This window comes from Paroedura picta, chromosome 7 (genome assembly GCF_049243985.1).
Source record: "Paroedura picta isolate Pp20150507F chromosome 7, Ppicta_v3.0, whole genome shotgun sequence".
NCBI classification, from domain to species: Eukaryota; Metazoa; Chordata; class Lepidosauria; order Squamata; family Gekkonidae; genus Paroedura; species Paroedura picta.
Window position 1 is genome coordinate 104,486,694 of NC_135375.1, and position 18,742 is coordinate 104,505,435.

The window sequence follows — 18,742 nt, forward strand, 5'->3', positions numbered from 1 at the left end:
TGGACTTCTTTAGAGAAATGTACTTAGCTGAACATCTTGAACTTGCAGTTCTGAGCTCACTTACTTGGAAGAAAAGTTCATTTAAATCAGCAACCAATCAGACAGCGAGGGCTGTCTGGGAATTAAGTGTCTTAAACATGATTAGAATTGGCAGGATTGGTCTGTAAAAACAAGTGCTTTTCTTCTGCATTAGCCCTTATGTGATCCCTTTAAAAACATGTTTTCTGTGTATCCACAAAGTGGATTTTTTGCCATGTTCTGGAGTCGACAGTAGTGATATCTGACAATTTGCTACTCTGGCTGACCTTATTTATTAAGGTTAGTGTCAACTGAAAAAACAATAGCACCTTAAGCATTTCCGGCTGTTCTTGAACATGCAATCAACTGCAGATAATGTCCTTTGGCAGCTAATACATACTCATTCAAAACTATTAGTTCTTAATAGGCAGTCTTTAGTGCTAAATTTGCAACATTAATGTCTTTTTTTTGTAGTATGTAACTGGTGTCATTATTATCATTGAAATGAAGCTATTGTTTAGTTGACACCTCCTTATGTTCAGTAGTGGAAATATTGAATGCCAGCATTATTTCTGAATGAAGTCATGCAGATGGTTTATGCATGGTATTTTCCAGCAGGATGCTTTTTAATTAATTCAAAGCAGCAAGTAACAGTGATCCTTTGAGGGCAGTGGTCTGAGCACCAGCATCTTCAGAACAGGGACACAGTGATGAAGGCTTATTAATTCAGTTAAGGCAGCCTTTCTCAGCCTTCTTACCACTGAGAAACCCATGAAGCATTCTTCTGGCTTCCACAAATCCCAGAAGTAGTGTGATCGTGCAGAATATGGTTGGGAAGCTTAGCTGTGTATGCATGCACCTGGCCACTCCTCTTCCCACCTCCTCCAGACCTAGCATTGGCCATTTTGGGAGGGGCGAGCAAGTTGACGTGACCATATATGGTCATATAACAAATAAATGTTTGTAATTTATTTGTAATTTGTTAACTCCCACCCGTTCGGGAAACCCTTCCAGGGCCAAGAAGAAACCCCAGGGTTTCATGAAACCCTGGTTGAGAAAACCCGAGTTAAGCATATGGCCACCCAGCGAGGCCTGTTAAATATCCTGTTTTTGTATCCCTGTTATATTAATTTAGTACTAACTTTGCAGTTGATGCTCTCTGTTTCCTTAGAATATGTTCTTGTGGCCAGGAACTGAGGAAGTTTTATCCTCCTGTATTACTTGAATACCAGTTTCATGGGACATACAGTGAATTAACTGTGTTGTATTTGATGTCCATTTAGTAACCACAGTGCCCTCTGACATGTTGTCAGAACATCCTCTATTAACTGAGCCATCATCAGTGAGCTTTTACAACTGGGTGTCAAATGCTGTGGGCAACAGAGGAAGTGTGGTTCAAGAATCTCCTGTCACCAAATCTGGACACAATAGTCTTCCAACAGGTATTAACTAGAAGCTTTAATAATGCATTTTTTTTTAAAAAATAAACTATTCCTGAAGTTTCTACATGAATGAGAAAAACTTTGAACACGGAATGGTGTCTTCAAATCATTTGAGTTTTGAACATAAGGAGAGTCTTCCTGAATGAGACCAAAGATCTAGCATGTTGTGTCTAATTTCAGTACCAACAGAGAGTGCATAAAATGGTTCTCCATCAACTGGCATTTGGGAGTGCAGGGCCCCTGAACACTCAGGTGCTCTTTAGCTATTGCATCCAATAGCCTGAAGTACCTGGATTATATTGCTACCTACAGTCCAATTAACTGTAGGCTAAAAGTGATGTCTGTGCCAGACCCTGATTTAAAACCACGAGGCAGCTGATATTTTCCAGAAGAGGAAGATTCTGCAATGTTCCAATTTGCAATCTTTCTCACAAAAAAATAAAATAATAAAGGAGTTGACAATTTCTAGTTTTCACTAATTGGGGAACAGCTAATGTTTTTTTATTTTTGCCATGCAATCAAAGGCCTGAAACTGTTCTTCGAAAGAGAGATGGAGTGAACGCCACATGATGTGTATTTCACCTGATATTTACCAATGCTACTGTTCATAATATTCACTTCAGTTCAGTTCTTCATATATATAGCTATATAAAACTGAATAAGTCTGCAGTGTTCAGAAGTAGGGATGATACAAGGGAATTAAGACAGACATGGTATTGTTTTGTAGGTGTGGCCCCAAATCTTCCCACTATACCTTCTATTTGTTAAAACATTCTATGAATCTTCTTACCTACAAAGTATGACACATGCATTGAATGCATAAGAAAAAGGTTAACTATGAATTCTACTTTCTGTTCTTGTACTTCTGCTTGCCTGCTATCTGTTTTCTGTAGGTGTTCGGAGTCCTACTGAGCCTGCCTGTACAGTAATATTTGAGAATGAGCAGGATAACAACAGCTTAAGCAGAACACAGAGAAAGCGCAGTTTAGTCACCTCTGAACCTCCGCATGTGACCTTGATAGTATTTCGAATAGGCATGGTGAATCGCATGCATCTTGAAGCAGGCATCGGTGGGCTAACAAGGGAAGCTGAGCTGCAGAGGATCCATGGGAGTTTTACACTCAAAGAAAAAATGAAAGGTAGATTGAGTATCTGAAAATACATTATTGTTGATCTTCTACGATAATAAAATTAAGTCATAAGCAAAACATTTTTGGTATCAATAAATATACCATTATGTCCTAATCTGGAAAGCCTCCTTTCTGACATTGTATGTTCTTTATTGAAATACATTCATGGAGAAAATAGTTACCATACCGCTGAATAAATAGAGGCATAATATTGTATTTTCTCCCAAATGATGTATTTAAATAATTCAAAAAGTTAGTGTTAAAATCACATCCAGGTTGTTTATTCTGTTCTCGAACGATTTTTGCAATGAAATTTGCAACATTAATTCCAGGTTTTGAAGGCATGATGTAGTAAAGCAGTAAACATGTTGTGAAAACTCAAAAATAGGCAGCTTAGCCAACGTCAAACTTTAAAAATTAATTGTCATACCCAACTTCAGTATTGCTATACAAAATTATTTAGGTTAAGAATCAAGGAGTCAGCAGTCCACAGACTACAATAATGTCTTTTTTTGTAGTATAGAACTGGTGTCATTATTATCGTTGAAATGAAGCTATTGTTTAGTTGACACCTCCTTATGTTCAGTAGTGGAAATATTGAATGCCAGCATTATTTCTGAATGAAGTCATGCAGACGGTTTATGCATGGTATTTTCCAGCAGTATGCTTTTTAATTCATTCAAAGCAGCAAGTAACAGTGATCCTTAGAGGGCAGTGGTCTGAGCACCAGCATCTTCAGAACAGGGACACAGTGATGAAGGCTTATTAATTCAGTTAAGGCAGCCTTTCTCAGCCTTCTTACCACTGAGAAACCCATGAAGCATTCTTCTGGCTTCCAGAGATCCCAGAAGTAGTGTGATCGTGCAGAATGTGGTTGGGAAGCATAGCTGTGCATGCATGCACATGGCCACTCCCCTTCCCACCTCCTCCAAGACCTAGCATTGGCCATTTTGGGAGGGGCGAGCAAGTTGACGTGACCATATATGGTCATATTACAAATAAATGTTTGTAATTTATTTGTAATTTGTTAACTCCCACCCGTTCTGGAAACCCTTCCAGGGCTAAGAAGAAACCCCAGGGTTTCATGAAACCCTGGTTGAGAAAACCCGAGTTAAGCATATGGCCACCCAGCGAGGCCTGTTAAATATCCTGTTTTTGTATCCCTGTTATATTAATTTAGTACTAACTTTGCAGTTGATGCTCTCTGTTTCCTTAGAATATGTTCTTGTGGCCAGGAACTGAGAAAGTTTTATCCTCCTGTATTACTTGAATACCAGTTTTATGGGACATACAGTGAATTAACTGTGTTGTATTTGATGTCCATTTAGTAAACGCAGTGCCCTCTGACATGTTGTCAGAACATCCTCTATTAACTGAGCCATCATCAGTGAGCTTTTACAACTGGGTGTCAAATGCTGTGGGCAACAGAGGAAGTGTGGTTCAAGAATCTCCTGTCACCAAATCTGGACACAATAGTCTTCCAACAGGTATTAACTAGAAGCTTTAATAATGCCTTGTTTTTTAAAATAAACTATTCCTGAAGTTTCTACATGAATGAGAAAAACTTCGAACACGGAATGGTGTCTTCAAATAATTTGAGTTTTGAACATAAGGAGAGTCTTCCTGAATGAGACCAAAGATCTAGCATGTTGTGTCTAATTTCAGTACCAGCAGAGAGTGCATAAAATGGTTCTCCATCACCTGGCATTTGGGAGTGCAGGGCCCCTGAACACTCAGGTGCTCTTTAGCTATTGCATCCAATAGCCTTAAGTACCTGGATTATATTGCTACCTACAGTCCAATTAACTGTAGGCTAAAAGTGATGTCTGTGCCAGACCCTGATTTAAAACCACGAGGCAGCTGATATTTTTCAGAAGAGGAACACTCTGCAATGTTCTAATTTGCAATCTTTCTAAAAAAAAAATAATAATAAAGGAGTTGACAATTTCTAGTTTTCACTAAGACTGTTTATGCACTGGGGACTTCACTGCCCCAGCTCCCGTGCAAGAACAAAAATCGGAGGTAGATGAGGTGCACCGGGCCAAATGCTCCCCCATGTGGGTGCAGGAAGAGGTGGGGCAATCTGCCACGACTAAAACTCCAGCCTGCAGCCCGGCATGAAACCTCCAGTGCATAAATGGTCTAATTGGGGAACAGCTAATGGTTTTTATTTTTGCTATGCAATCAAAGGCCTGAAACTGTTCTTCGAAAGAGAGATGGAGTGAACACCACATGATGTGTATTTCACCTGATATTTACCAATGCTACTGTTCATAATATTCATACCGCTAGTAATTTCTTCTATATTTGTGCATTGTCAGCTTACACTGAAAGATGCAAAATCCTGCTTTAGGATGCTTAGGGCTAATCCTGCGTTGAGCAGGGGGTTGGACTAGATGGCCTGTATGGCCCCTTCCAACTCTATGATTCTATGATTCTATGAAAATGTCTTTCTCCTTGCACTTCAATTCAGTTCTTCATATATATAGCTATATAAAAGTGAATAAGTCTGCAGTGTTCAGAACTAGGGATGATACAAGGGAATTAAGACAGACATGGTATTGTTTTGTAGGTGTGGCCCCAAATCTTCCCACTATACCTTCTATTTGTTAAAACATTCTATGAATCTTCTTACCTACAAAGTATGACACATGCATTGAATGCATAAGAAAAAGGTTAACTATGAATTCTACTTTCTGTTCTTGTACTTCTGCTTTCCTGCTGTCTGTTTTCTGTAGGTGTTCAGAGTCCTACTGAGCCTGCCTGTACAGTAATATTTGAGAATGAGCAGGATAACAACAGCTTAAGCAGAACACAGAGAAAGCGCAGTTTAGTCACCTCTGAACCTCTGCGTGTGACCTTGATGGTATTTCGAATAGGCATGGTGAATCGCATGCATCTTGAAGCAGGCATCGGTGGGCTAACAAGGGAATCTGAGCTGAAGAGGATCCATGGGAGTTTTACACTCAAAGAAAAAATGAAAGGTAGATTGAGTATCTGAAAATACATTATTGTTGATCTTCTTGGATAATAAAATTAAGTAATAAGTAAAACATTTTTGGTATAAATAAATATACCATTATGTCCTAATCTGGAAAGCCTCCTTTCTGACATTGTATGTTCTTTATTGAAATACATTCATGGAGAAAATAGTTACCATACCGCTGAATAAATAGAGGCATAATATTGTATTTTCTCCCAAATGATGTATTTAAATAATTCAAAAAGTTAGTGTTAAAATGACATCCAGGTTGTTTATTCTGTTCTCGAACGATTTTTGCAACGAAATTTGCAACATTAATTCCAGATTTTGAAGGCATGATGTAGTAAAGCAGTAAACATGTTGTGAAAACTCAAAAATAGGCAGCTTAGCCAACGTCAAACTTTAAAAATTCATTGTCATACCCAACTTCAGTATTGCTATACAAAATTATTTAGGTTAAGAATCAAGCAGTCAGCAGTCCACAGACTACAATAATGTCTTTTTTTGTAGTATAGAACTGGTGTCATTATTATCGTTGAAATGAAGCTATTGTTTAGTTGACACCTCCTTATGTTCAGTAGTGGAAATATTGAATGCCAGCATTATTTCTGAATGAAGTCGTGCAGACCGTTTATGCATGGTATTTTCCAGCAGTATGCTTTTTAATTCATTCAAAGCAGCAAGTAACAGTGATCCTTTGAGGGCAGTGGTCTAAGCACCAGCATCTTCAGAACAGGGACACAGAGATGAAGGTTCGTTAACTCAGTGAAGGCAGCCTTTCTCAGCCTTCTTACCACTGAGAAACCCATGAAGCATTCTTCTGGCTTCCAGAGATCCCAGAAGTAGTGTGATCGTGCAGAATGTGGTTGGGAAGCATAGCTGTGCATGCATGCACCTGGACACTCCCCTTCCCACCTCCTCCAAGACCTAGCATTGGCCATTTTGGGAGGGGCGAGCAAGTTGACGTGACCATATATGGTTATATTACAAATAAATGTTTGTAATTTATTTGTAATTTGTTAACTCCCACCCGTTCTGGAAACCCTTCCAGGGCCAAGAAGAAACCCCAGGGTTTCATGAAACCCTGGTTGAGAAAACCCGAGTTAAGCATATGGCCACCCAGCGAGGCCTGTTAAATATCCTGTTTTTGTATCCCTGTTATATTAATTTAGTACTAACTTTGCAGTTGATGCTCTCTGTTTCCTTAGAATATGTTCTTGTGGCCAGGAACTGAGAAAGTTTTTTTCCTCCTGTATTACTTGAATACCAGTTTTATGGGACATACAGTGAATTAACTGTGTTGTATTTGATGTCCATTTAGTAACCACAGTGCCCTCTGACATGTTGTCAGAACATCCTCTATTAACTGAGCCATCATCAGTGAGCTTTTACAACTGGATGTCAAATGCTGTGGGCAACAGAGGAAGTGTGGTTCAAGAATCTCCTGTCACCAAATCTGGACACAATAGTCTTCCAACAGGTATTAACTAGAAGCTTTAATACTGCCTTGTTTTTTAAAATAAACTATTCCTGAAGTTTCTACATGAATGAGAAAAACTTCAAACATGAAATGGTGTCTTCAAATCATTTAAGTTTTGAACATAAGGAGAGTCTTCCTGAATGAGACCAAAGATCTAGCATGTTGTGTCTAATTTCAGTACCAACAGAGAGTGTATAAATTGGTTCTCCATCAACTGGCATTTGGGAGTGCAGGGCCCCTGAACATTCAGGTGCTCTTTAGCTATTGCATCCAATAGCCTGAAGTACCTGGATTATATTGCTACCTACAGTCCAATTAACTGTAGGCTAAAAGTGATGTCTGTGCCAGACCTTGATTTAAAACCACGAGGCAGCTGATATTTTTCAGAAGAGGAACACTCTGCAATGTTCTAATTTGCAATCTTTCTAAAAAAATAATAATAATAAAGGAGTTGACAATTTCTAGTTTTCACTAAGACTGTTTATGCACTGGGGACTTCACTGCCCCAGCTCCCGTGCAAGAACAAAAATCGGAGGTAGATGAGGTGCACCGGGCCAAATGCTCCCCCGTGTGGGTGCAGGAAGAGGTGGGGCAATCTGCCACGACTAAAACTCCAGCCTGCAGCCCAGCATGAAACCTCCAGTGCATAAACGGTCTAATTGGGGAACAGCTAATGGTTTTTATTTTTGCTATGCATTCAAAGGCCTGAAACTGTTCTTCGAAAGAGAGATGGAGTGAACACCACATGATGTGTATTTCACCTGATATTTACCAATGCTACTGTTCATAATTTTCACTTCAATTCAGTTCTTCATATATATAGCTATGTAAAACTGAATAAGTCTGCAGTGTTCAGAACTGGGTATGATACAAGGGAATTAAGACAGACATGGTATTGTTTTGTAGGTGTGGCCTCAAATCTTCCCACTATACCTTCCATTTGTTAAAACATTCTATGAATCTTCTTACCCTACAAAGTATGACACATGCATTGAATGCATAAGAAAAAGGTTAACTATGAATTCTACTTTCTGTTCTTGTACTTCTGCTTTCCTGCTATCTGTTTTCTGTAGGTGTTCGGAGTCCTACTGAGCCTGCCTGTAGGGTAATATTTGAGAATGAGCAGGATAACAACAGCTTAAGCAGAACACAGAGAAAGGGCAGTTTAGTCACCTCTGAACCTCCGCATGTGACCTTGATAGTATTTCGAATAGGCATGGTGAATCGCATGCATCTTGAAGCAGGCATCGGTGGGCTAACAAGGGAAGCGGAGCTGCAGAGGATCCATGGGAGTTTTACACTCAAAGAAAAAATGAAAGGTAGATTGAGTATCTGAAAATACATTATTGTTGATCTTCTACGATAATAAAATTAAGTCATAAGTAAAACATTTTTGGTATAAATAAATATACCATTATGTCCTAACCTGGAAAGCCTCCTTTCTGACATTGTATGTTCTTTATTGAAATACGTTCATGGAGAAAATAGTTACCATACCACTGAATAAATAGAGGCATGATATTGTATTTTCTCCCAAATGATGTATTTAAATAATTCGAAAAGTTAGTGTTAAAATGACATCCAGGTTGTTTATTCTGTTCTCGAACGATTACAGTAAGTGCATTTTGGCAATTAAAAATAATTATTCCTTTATACTTTGCCTATGTTATTATGAAAACAAATGCAAACAGTATAAAATTTCACACAGGTTTAACCTATTTTTTTAATTTAAAGATATACTTCATCAAAAGATGACGGAGACAAGTGCTACTGCTCACATTGGTGGTGTTACTATTGTTCTGTTGGAAGGGATCACACCAAATATTCGGTAAGTGCAAGTTAAAAAAAAAGTCAATGAAGATTCTCCAGCCAGTTGGAAGGTCTCTGTTATACCCAAACAATATAACACGAAGAGCCGCACTATTTTCTTAGGCATTTAATTTAGCTGAATTTTAAAAATCTGTTATAGGCAAAAAAAAACCTTAAGAGAGCAAACGGGCCAAGAAAGAAATGAGTTTTTCTGACTTCATGTTAGGTACAGATGATATTCAGGGAAAATAACATTAAATGTTACTAAAATTGTATAGTATTAAAGAGCAGCTACTTCATAGTGTGAAGTGGCTGGAATCTCAGAGGCTATCTATTCACATAATTTTTAGAACAATAATTGGAACCACCTTAAATCTAAAATCTAAAAGGTGAAGAATGATGTCCCTATGCTATTTACCACTTAGCTAGCACTTTGGCTCAATTGCCAGAGTCCCCAGGTTAAGGGCTGACCACTTTAGACCAAGCCATTGAGGGAGCTGAGCATAAATTCAAAAACTAGAGAGGTAGCCAAGGGCTTAGAGCAGGGGTAGTCAAACTGCGGCCCTCCAGATGTCCATGGACTACAATTCCCAGGCACTGCGGTCGTGCTGCGGCCTTACAATGGTGACAATGACAGGTAATGTAATGTAACAAACTCTATATTTTGAGTGGAAATGTTGGGGGGTTGTCTTATACGCCCAGTCGTCTTATACGTCGGCAAATACGGTAGATGGTCATTAAAAGCTTGCGTGTTGTGAAATAAGTGTTAGATAACAGAATTATTTGATCAAGCTAGATGCGGCAAATTTCTTGTGTAGTAAGCAGCAGCAAAAACTGTTCATAAATGAAATAGAATAAAATCATATGCAGAGACATGCATGGTGTTTGTGTGTATGTATCTTTCCTATTCATACGTGTACTGTTTTTTTTTTGTGGTGATTAAAATTATTTTGCTGTGCACGACCTTGTTAAAAGCAATGACTGCATAAACTGACAATACACATCCATTAACCCGTGCTTAATTTGAGATCAATCTTTGGCTGATGTTTGCTCCCAGCACCTATTTCAAAAGTTAAAGTTGTGGATTTGGAATCTCACACATGTTTTCAGAAATCTGAATATTTGCACCTGTCAGTTTGCCAAATTTGTAAACTTTTTGAACTATTAAGTTGCCAGTGAGTAACTCCACATAGTCCAGTCTTCTGGATTTCATGGATGTGCTTTTAAGGAACTAGTATGTCATGTTTTACAAATTCAGCACGGTTTTTAATGTTCCTGATGCTGCTAATTCTTTAACTAAGTTTAATGTAATTCATTATTGATGCTAAATACGTTTCTGCATTTTGAAACTATTTTTAAAAACTTCTTAGAACGGTGGTGAAATGCAGCATTGCCAAATCACAGGCTCTTCACAGTGCCCCAAGAGGGCTGAAAACAAATAATTCTGCAGTATTCAAAGTTGGTGCTCTCAATATCAACATTCCTCGACATCCAGCTACCCTTCACAGCATGACGGTGCAGAGTTCTCATCAGCTTTCAAAACAGATCTCTGACCTCATCAGACAGCCATCGACAGTGTAAGTATTTGACTCGACAGGTTGCCATTTGGAGATTTCCTGTAAATTTGCCTGGTCATGCCTATATTATGGATTATAATCAGGCATCTGGGACCCAATGTCTATTGTGTGTCTAATAATTTGTGTTTCTTTGTAATATAAACAGACCACAGCCTACAAAAGAAGACACTGCAACGCCATTACCTGCAGAAAGGACGCCTACTAGCATAAACCAGACGCCTATTGAGACCAGTGAATTTCCGCAGTTGCCTGAGGGCTTGGAGAAGAAGCCCATTCTTCTTAAATTCAGTGCCAGGACTGATGGAATTCCTATTGGAGCAGCCCTCTTGCCATCCTTAAAAGCAGAGTACAAGATGGGAAGAATGAGAAGCCATGGAAGGACAGGTAACTGTTCCAATGAGCTTCATAGATCTCTATTTAGGGAATATCACAAATATGATGGCATCATTAAAAAATTCCACTTGTAATATATCACATAATAATTCTACTTGTAATGGGTACATTCAAAAGCATAGATGCTTTTAAGGAACTGAAATTGTAAAATTGCTGTATTATTGTGTGCTGAATTTGTAAAACATGACATACTAGTTCCTTAAAAATAAAACGAGAATAAAGTGCAAAATGTAAATTTATTCTCAAATATTTATAATGTATCTATCACTCAATAATTATTGCAGTTTGAAATGCGGCTTATGGTTACAGTCCAGAGCAACTTATGACAAAATTTTCATGTACGGCATTTTGGCTGTTGTCATTTCCTAACAACAGCACTCCAATATTGCTAGGGAATTTCTTTAGAAACTTGAGAGGACAGCAAAAACAATTCATAATGTGCCAGGTCTCAGGGAATGGGCCAGTTTAATGGGAACCCTTCCTAAATCCTGTCGGGTGCTTTTTATGTTTTTGCTTATGAGTAAAGAAATGTGGATTCCTCATGGTTATGGTTCCATCTCTGAGGAACATCATATTAGACATCTTGTTTAATGCAAGAACTAATACTAGTGGCTTTCTTTGGAGAATGTAGGAGGGCAGGACTCCCATTCTTTGTAATTTTGAAAACCTTTTACTATAAGTGTATATTATAATATTAAAAATCCCTTTGCCATACATGTCAGCAACCATGAAGGCATATGAATAGTTCTCAGAATTTCCAACGTGTTCACTGTGGTCTGTGGGCCCTTGTGAGGAAGCGCGCCTGCCTATCCTGGATCCTCTATGGCTCACTGTACCAGGAACCTAGGCGTGATTCTGGACACTTGGAAGTGTCCTCACAATGGAAGCCCAGATCACAAAAGTAGGGCGGCTGGCATTCTACCGCCTCCACCAAGCCAAGCTACTAGCGCCCTACCTGGCCCCGGAACACCTAGCCACAGTGATCCATACGACGGTCACCTCTAGACTGGACTTTTGTAACTCGCTCTACACAGGCCTGCCCTTAGTCTTGACCCGGAAGCTACAGCTGGTTCAAAATGCAGCAGCCAGGATCCTCACTGCAACACTGTGGAGATCCCACATCCGGCCCATTCTCCATCAACTGCAGTGGTTGCCAGTTGAATTCCGGATCAGACTAAAAGTTCTGGTAATTACCTTCAAGGCCATATGCGGTCCGGGCCCAGTGTACCTGAGGGATCGCCTCCCTGCCTACGCCCCCAAAAGAGCCCTGCGCTCCACTGCTACCAACCAACTAAAGGTCCCTGGCCCTAAAGAAGTCCGCCTGGTCTCAACCAGGGCCAGAGCATTCTCTGTTCTGCCCCCCCCCCCTGGTGGAACGAGCTCCCGGAGAAGATCAGGGCCCTGACGGAGCTTAAACAGTTCCGCAGGGCTTGCAAGGAGGGGCTCTTCCGCCAGGCATTTGGTTGAGACCAGATATATATAACCCACAGCGACCAAAAGGCCCCTGCTTCCCGCCCCCCTCAGAACACCACCTATACACTCTGGACCTGTTTGTATATTGCAACATTGTATTGTTTATTGGTTACACAATTATAATGTTATATGTTTACAATTATGTTATTATTGCACCGTTACCCAAATGTTTTATAAGACTGTTCCATGTATTGTTCTTGTGTTATTATGTAAACCGCCCAGAGCCCCGGGGAGGGCGGTATATAAATATAATAAATAAAAATAAATATTTCTGTAGTGATCTGTATTGCTAATGTATGATACTAAATTTAGCCATATCTCCTGGTTTTGCAGGTGCACAAAAAAGGTTTACATTTGAATTGCCAAATCACAGGCTGCGATGTACTTTTAAAGTCTCTGCCACTGATATGTCTACCATCCCTCCATCAGCCAGTCTTAACCTTCCTCCTGTAACCATGTTGGTTAAATGCATCATGGAGGAGCATGACAGCTATGCAGATCAGACATGGAGTACAGATGAGCTACCGACTAAACAGGGTTATTATCTACAGGGAAATTCCTCGCGTTGCGTTGCTGAGGTTTGTATTCAGGACTGCCACTATCTTGGAAAGTTATTTTATTATACATGAGTTTTAACATTTGTTTCTGCATAGGACAGTATTTTTGTTGTGATGCTATAAACATGGTCCTCAGCCTTTTGTATCTAACATTCCAGCAACTGTTCTGTCAGAGAACCCGGGTCCCACCATACTTTTTCTGAGAAGGAAGTGTATATGTTTACAGGCTGTTTGTTATTATATTTATCCTTGGGAATGAACAAATTAATAGTTATAGAAATCCTGTGTCAGGCTGGTGGTGCCCATAATACAGCTTGAAAACCTCTGCTGTATTGTAAGACTGGAGCAGACCTCTGCTGTTATCATGTAGATCTTTGCACACATTTTCCTTAGACATTTCATTCTCATAGCAAGCCCTTGACTATATTTCATGTGAGCCGATCAGGTAATCAAGATTGGACAGAATGTGTAGGGTGATTTTAAACTGTTTGTTTGTTTGTTTGATAATTTATTTATTATATTTTCCCACCCTCTTCTTACAGCTCAGGGCAGTTTACATAACACAAGAACATGAACAAAATACAACCAGTAATAGAGACAGTAGTAGAGGTGATATAAATGGCTACGAAAAAACCAATAGTAACAATAACAGCAGTAATCATTGAACGTTAACATGTCAACTGTAACTGTAACCCCATAGATCGGTCAATGCAGAATTACTCCTTCTTGTATTTAATGGGCATATCTGAATGAGAAGAGGGGTTTTCAAACAATGATTTTTAGTTAATGTGAGGGAGTTATTAATTTGAATACGTAGTTCTAGAAGAATTTCAGGAAGCACCGGTATCTTGGAGATGTTCAAAGGGCTAGAATGATCAAATATCTGCAGAATTCCTCAGAGAAGAGCCAGACCATAAAGATAACGGAGCCATCAAGGTTTTCTGAATTATTAATCTTGCTATTTATTATCATTTAGAAATCAGATGGTGGTCCGCAATGTGGTGATGTGCACCGTCTTCGAACGGTGGTGAAATGCAGCATTGCCAAATCACAGGCTCTTCAGAGTGCCCCAAGAGGGCTGAAAACAAATAATGGTGCAGTATTGAAAGTTGGTGCTCTCAGTATCAACATTCCTCAACATCCAGCTGCCCTTCACAGCATGACGGTCCGGAGTTCTCATCAGCTTCCAAAACAGATCTCTGACCTCATCAGACAGCCATCGACAGTGTAAGTATGTGACTCGACATAGGTGGCCATTGGGAGATTTCCTGTAAATTTGCAGGGTCATACCTATATTATGTATTATAATCAGGCAGCTGGGACCAAATGTCTATTTTGTGTCTAATAATTTGTGTTTCTTTGTAAAATAAACAGACCGCAGCCTACAAAAGAAGACACAGCAATGCCATTACCTGGAGAAAAGGCTCCCACAAGCGTAAATCAGACGCCTACTGAGACCAGTGAATTTCCGCAGTTGCCTGAGGGCTTGGAGAAGAAGCCCGTTCTTCTTAAATTCAGGGCCATGACTGATGGAATTGCTATTGGAGCATCCCTCTTGCCATCCTTAAAAGCAGAGTACAAGATGGGAAGAATGAGAAGCCATGGAAGGACAGGTAACTGTTCCAATGAGCTTCATAGATCTCTATTTAGGGAATATCACAAATATCATGTCATCATTAAAAGATTCCACTTGTAATATACCACATAACAATTCTACTTGTAATGGGTACATTCAAAAGCATTGATGCTTCCAGTCAATTTTTCCACGGCTTTCCTTTGACGACTCCCTTCTCTGAGCTCTATGTGTGACATGACAGGGATGCTTGGAGGAGACAGCAAAAGGCACAGGATTTGAAATATTTTAGTTAAGATTTTTAAAAAATTAGATGAGAATGAAGTGCAAAATTGAAATTATTATCAAATATTTATAATGTAACTATCAGTCAATAATTATTGCAGTTTGAAATGCGGCTTATGGTTACAGTCCAGAGCAACTCATGAGAAAATTTTCACGTGCAGCATTTTGGCTGTTGTCTTTTCCTAACAACAGCACTCCAATATTGCTAGGGAATTTCTTTAGAAACTTGAGAGGACAGCAAAGGCAATTCATAATGTGCCAGGTCTGGGGTTATGGGCCAGTTTAATGGGAAACCTTCCTAAATCCTGTTGGGTGCTTTTTATGTTTTTGCTTATGAGTAAAGAAATATGGATTCCTCATGGTTATGGTTCCATCTCTGAGGAACATCATATTAGACATCTTGTTCAATGAAAGAAAGATCCTCTTGTGGCGCAGAGTGGTAAGGCTGCAGCCATGAGGCTGGGAGTTCAATCCCAGCAGCCACCTCAGGGTTGACTCAGCCTTCCATCCTTCTGAGGTCGTTAAAATGAGTACCCAGCTTGCTGGGGGGTAAACAGTAATGACTGGGGAAGGCACTGGCAAACCACCCCGTATTGAGTCTGCCATGAAAACGCTAGAGGGCGTCACCCCAAGGGTCAGACATGACCTGGTGCTTGCACAGGGGATACCTTTACCTTTACCTTTTACCTTAATGCAAGAACTAATACTAGTGACTTTCTTTGGAGAATGTAGGAGGGCAGGACTCCCATTTTTTTGTAATTTTGAAACCTTTAATACAAGTGTATATTATAATATTAAAAATCCATTTGCCATACATGTCAGCAGCAATTTTTAAAAAAAAGAACAGCCATGAAGGCGTATGAATAGTTCTCAGACTTTCCAACATGTTCACTGTGGTCTACATTTGCTAAAGTTTAACCACTATATCTTTGCCACGTATGAATCTTGCTGAAAATTTGGTTGGGGATTGGGATGAAACATTCCCTCCACACAAAGGCAGTTTAACTGAGCAGCTTGAGCATCACTTGCAGAGAGAGCACAGGTAGCTTTGACCCAAGAAACAGAAGATAGGTGCCTATTTCTGTAGTTATTTGTATTGCTAATGTATGATACTAAATTTAGCCATATCTCCTGGTTTTGCAGGTGCACAAAAAAGGTTTACATTTGACTTGCCAAATCACAGGCTGCCATGTACTTTTAAAGTCTCTGCAACTGATATGTCTTCCATCCCTCCGTCAGCCAGTCTTAACCTTCCTCCTGTAACCATGTCGGTTAAATGCATCATGGAGGAGCATGACAGCTATACAGATCAGACATGGAGTACAGATGAGCTATCGACTAAACAGGGTTATTATCTACAGGGAAATTCCTCGCGTTGCATTGCTGAGGTTTGTATTCAAGGCTGCCACTATCTTGGAAAGTTATTTTGTTATACATGAGTTTTAACATTTTTTTCTGCATAGAACAGTATTTTTGTTGTGATGCTATAAACATGGTCCTCAGCCTTTTGTATCTAACATTCCAGCAACTGTTCTGTCAGAGAACCTGGGTCCCACCATGCTTTTTCTGAGAAGGAAATGTATATGTTTACAGGCTGTTTGTTTTTATATTTATCCTTGGGAATGAACAAATTAATAGGTATAGAAATCCTGTGTCAGGCTGGTGGTGCCCATAATACAGCTTGAAAACCTCTGTTGTATTGTAAGACTGGAGCATACCTCTGCTGTTATCACGTAGATCTTTGCACACATTATCCTTAGGCATTTCCTTCAGATGCATACCAAGCCCTTGACTGTATTTCATGTGAGCTGATCAGGTAATCAAGATAGGACAGAACGTGTAGGGTGATTTTAAACTGTTTGTTTGGTTGGTTGATAATTTATTTATTATATTTTACCACCCTCTTCTTACAGCTCAGAGCAGTTTACATAACACAAGAACATGAACAAAATACAAACAGTAATAGAGACAGTAGTCGAGGTGATCGAAATGGCTAAGCAACAACCAATAGTAACAATAACAGCAGTAATCATTGAACGTTAACATGTAAACTGTAACTGTAACCCCATAGATCGGTCAATGCAGAATTGCTCCTTCTTGTATTTAATGGGCATATCTGAATGAGAAGAGGGGTTTTCAAACAATGATTTTTAGTTAATGTGAGGGAGTTAGTAATTGGAATACGTAGTTCTAGAAGAATTTCAGGAAGAACAGGTATCTTGGAAACGTTCAAAGGGTTAGAATGATCAAATATCTGCAGAATTCCTCAGAGAAGAGCCAGACCATAAAGATAACGGAGACATCAAGGTTTTCTGAATTATTAATCTTGCTATTTATTATCATTTAGAAATCAGATGGTGGTCCACAATGTAGTGATGTCCACCGTCTTAGAACGGTGGTGAAATGCAGCATTGCCAAATCACAGGCTCTTTCCAGAGCCCAAAGAGGGCTGAAAACAAATAATGCTGCAGTCTTCAAAGTCGGTGCTCTCAGTATCAACATTCCTCAACATCCAGCTGCCCTTCACAGCATGATGGTGCGGAGTTCTCATCAGCTTTCAAAACAGATCTCTGACCGCATCAGACAGCCATCGACAGTGTAAGTATTTGACTCGACATAGGTTGCCATTGGGAGATTTCCTGTAAATTTGCATGGTCATGCCTATATTATGGATCATAATCAGGCAACTGGGACCCAATGTCTATTGTGTGTCTAATAATTTGTGTTTCTTTGTAATATAAATAGACCGGAGCCTACAAAAGAAGACACTGCAACACCATTACCTGCAGAAAAGATGCCTACAAGCGTAAACCAGATGCCTATTGAAACCAATGAATTTCCACAGTTGCCTGAGGGCTTGGAAAAGAAGCCCATTCTTCTTAAATTCAGTGCCAGGACTGATGGAATTCCTATTGGAGCAGCCCTCTTGCCATCCTTAAAAGCAGAGTACAAGATGGGAAGAATGAGAAGCCATGGAAGGACAGGTAACTGTTCCAATGAGCTTCATAGATCTCTATTTAGGGAATATCACAAATATCATGGCATCATTAAAAGATTCCACTTGTAATATATCTCATAATAATTCTACTTGTAATGGGGACATTCAAAAGCATTGATGCTTTTAAGGAACTGAAACTGTAAAATTGCTCTAAAATTGCATGCTGAATTTGTAAAACATTACATATTAGTTCCTTAAAAATTAAATGAGAATAAAGTACAAAATTTAAATTATTCTCAAATATTTATAATGTAACTATCAGTCAATAATTATTGCAGTTTGAAATGCGGCTGATGGTTACAGTCCAGAGCAACTCATGACAAAATTTTCACGTACAGCATTTTGGCTGTTGTCATTTCCTAACAACAGCACTCCAATATTGCTAGGGAATTTCTTTAGAAACTTGAGAGGACAGCAAAAACAATTCATAATGTGCCAGGTCTCGGGGAATGGGCCAGTTTAATGGGAACCCTTCCTAAATCCTGTCGGGTGCTTTTTATGTTTTTGCTTATGAGTAAAGAAATGTGGATTCCTCATGGTTATGGTTCCATCTCTGAGGAACATCATATTAGACATCTTGTTTAATGCAAGAACTAATACTAGTGGCTTTCTTTGGAGTATGTAGGAGGGCAGGACTCCCATTCTTTGTAATTTTGAAAACCTTTTACTGTAAGTGTATATTTTAATATTAAAAATCCCTTCGCCTTACATGTCAGCAGCATTTTTTTAAAAAAAGAACAGCCATGAAGGCATATGAATAGTTTTCAGAATTTCCAATATGTTCACTGTGGTCTACATTAGCTAAAGTTTAAACACTTTATCTTTGCCACGTATGAATCTTGGTGAAAATTTTGTTGGGGGTTGGGATGAAACATTCCCTCCACACAGAGGCAGTTTAACTGAGCAGCTTGAGCATCACTTGCAGAGAGAGAACAGGTAGCTTTGACCTATGAAGCAGAAGATAGGTGCCTATTTCTGTATTTATTTGTATTGCTAATGTATGATACTAAATTTAGCCATATCT

At 39.3% G+C, this 18,742-nt stretch overlaps 1 protein-coding gene across 1 annotated transcript in view; it reads left to right on the forward strand.

Moving 5' to 3' along the window:
- LOC143841961 (bridge-like lipid transfer protein family member 1) overlaps positions 1-18,742 on the forward strand; it is a 48,594-nt gene that overhangs the window by 16,247 nt on the left and 13,605 nt on the right. Inside the window, exons 11-25 of the mRNA XM_077346511.1 lie at positions 1,302-1,460; positions 2,354-2,599; positions 3,919-4,077; positions 5,329-5,574; positions 6,895-7,053; positions 8,127-8,372; positions 8,788-8,881; positions 10,233-10,439; positions 10,585-10,823; positions 12,639-12,883; positions 13,839-14,089; positions 14,237-14,475; positions 15,864-16,108; positions 17,068-17,318; positions 17,466-17,704. Of these exons, the coding sequence (XP_077202626.1) occupies positions 1,302-1,460; positions 2,354-2,599; positions 3,919-4,077; positions 5,329-5,574; positions 6,895-7,053; positions 8,127-8,372; positions 8,788-8,881; positions 10,233-10,439; positions 10,585-10,823; positions 12,639-12,883; positions 13,839-14,089; positions 14,237-14,475; positions 15,864-16,108; positions 17,068-17,318; positions 17,466-17,704 (3,225 nt within the window). The remainder of the gene's footprint in view (positions 1-1,301; positions 1,461-2,353; positions 2,600-3,918; positions 4,078-5,328; positions 5,575-6,894; positions 7,054-8,126; positions 8,373-8,787; positions 8,882-10,232; positions 10,440-10,584; positions 10,824-12,638; positions 12,884-13,838; positions 14,090-14,236; positions 14,476-15,863; positions 16,109-17,067; positions 17,319-17,465; positions 17,705-18,742) is intronic.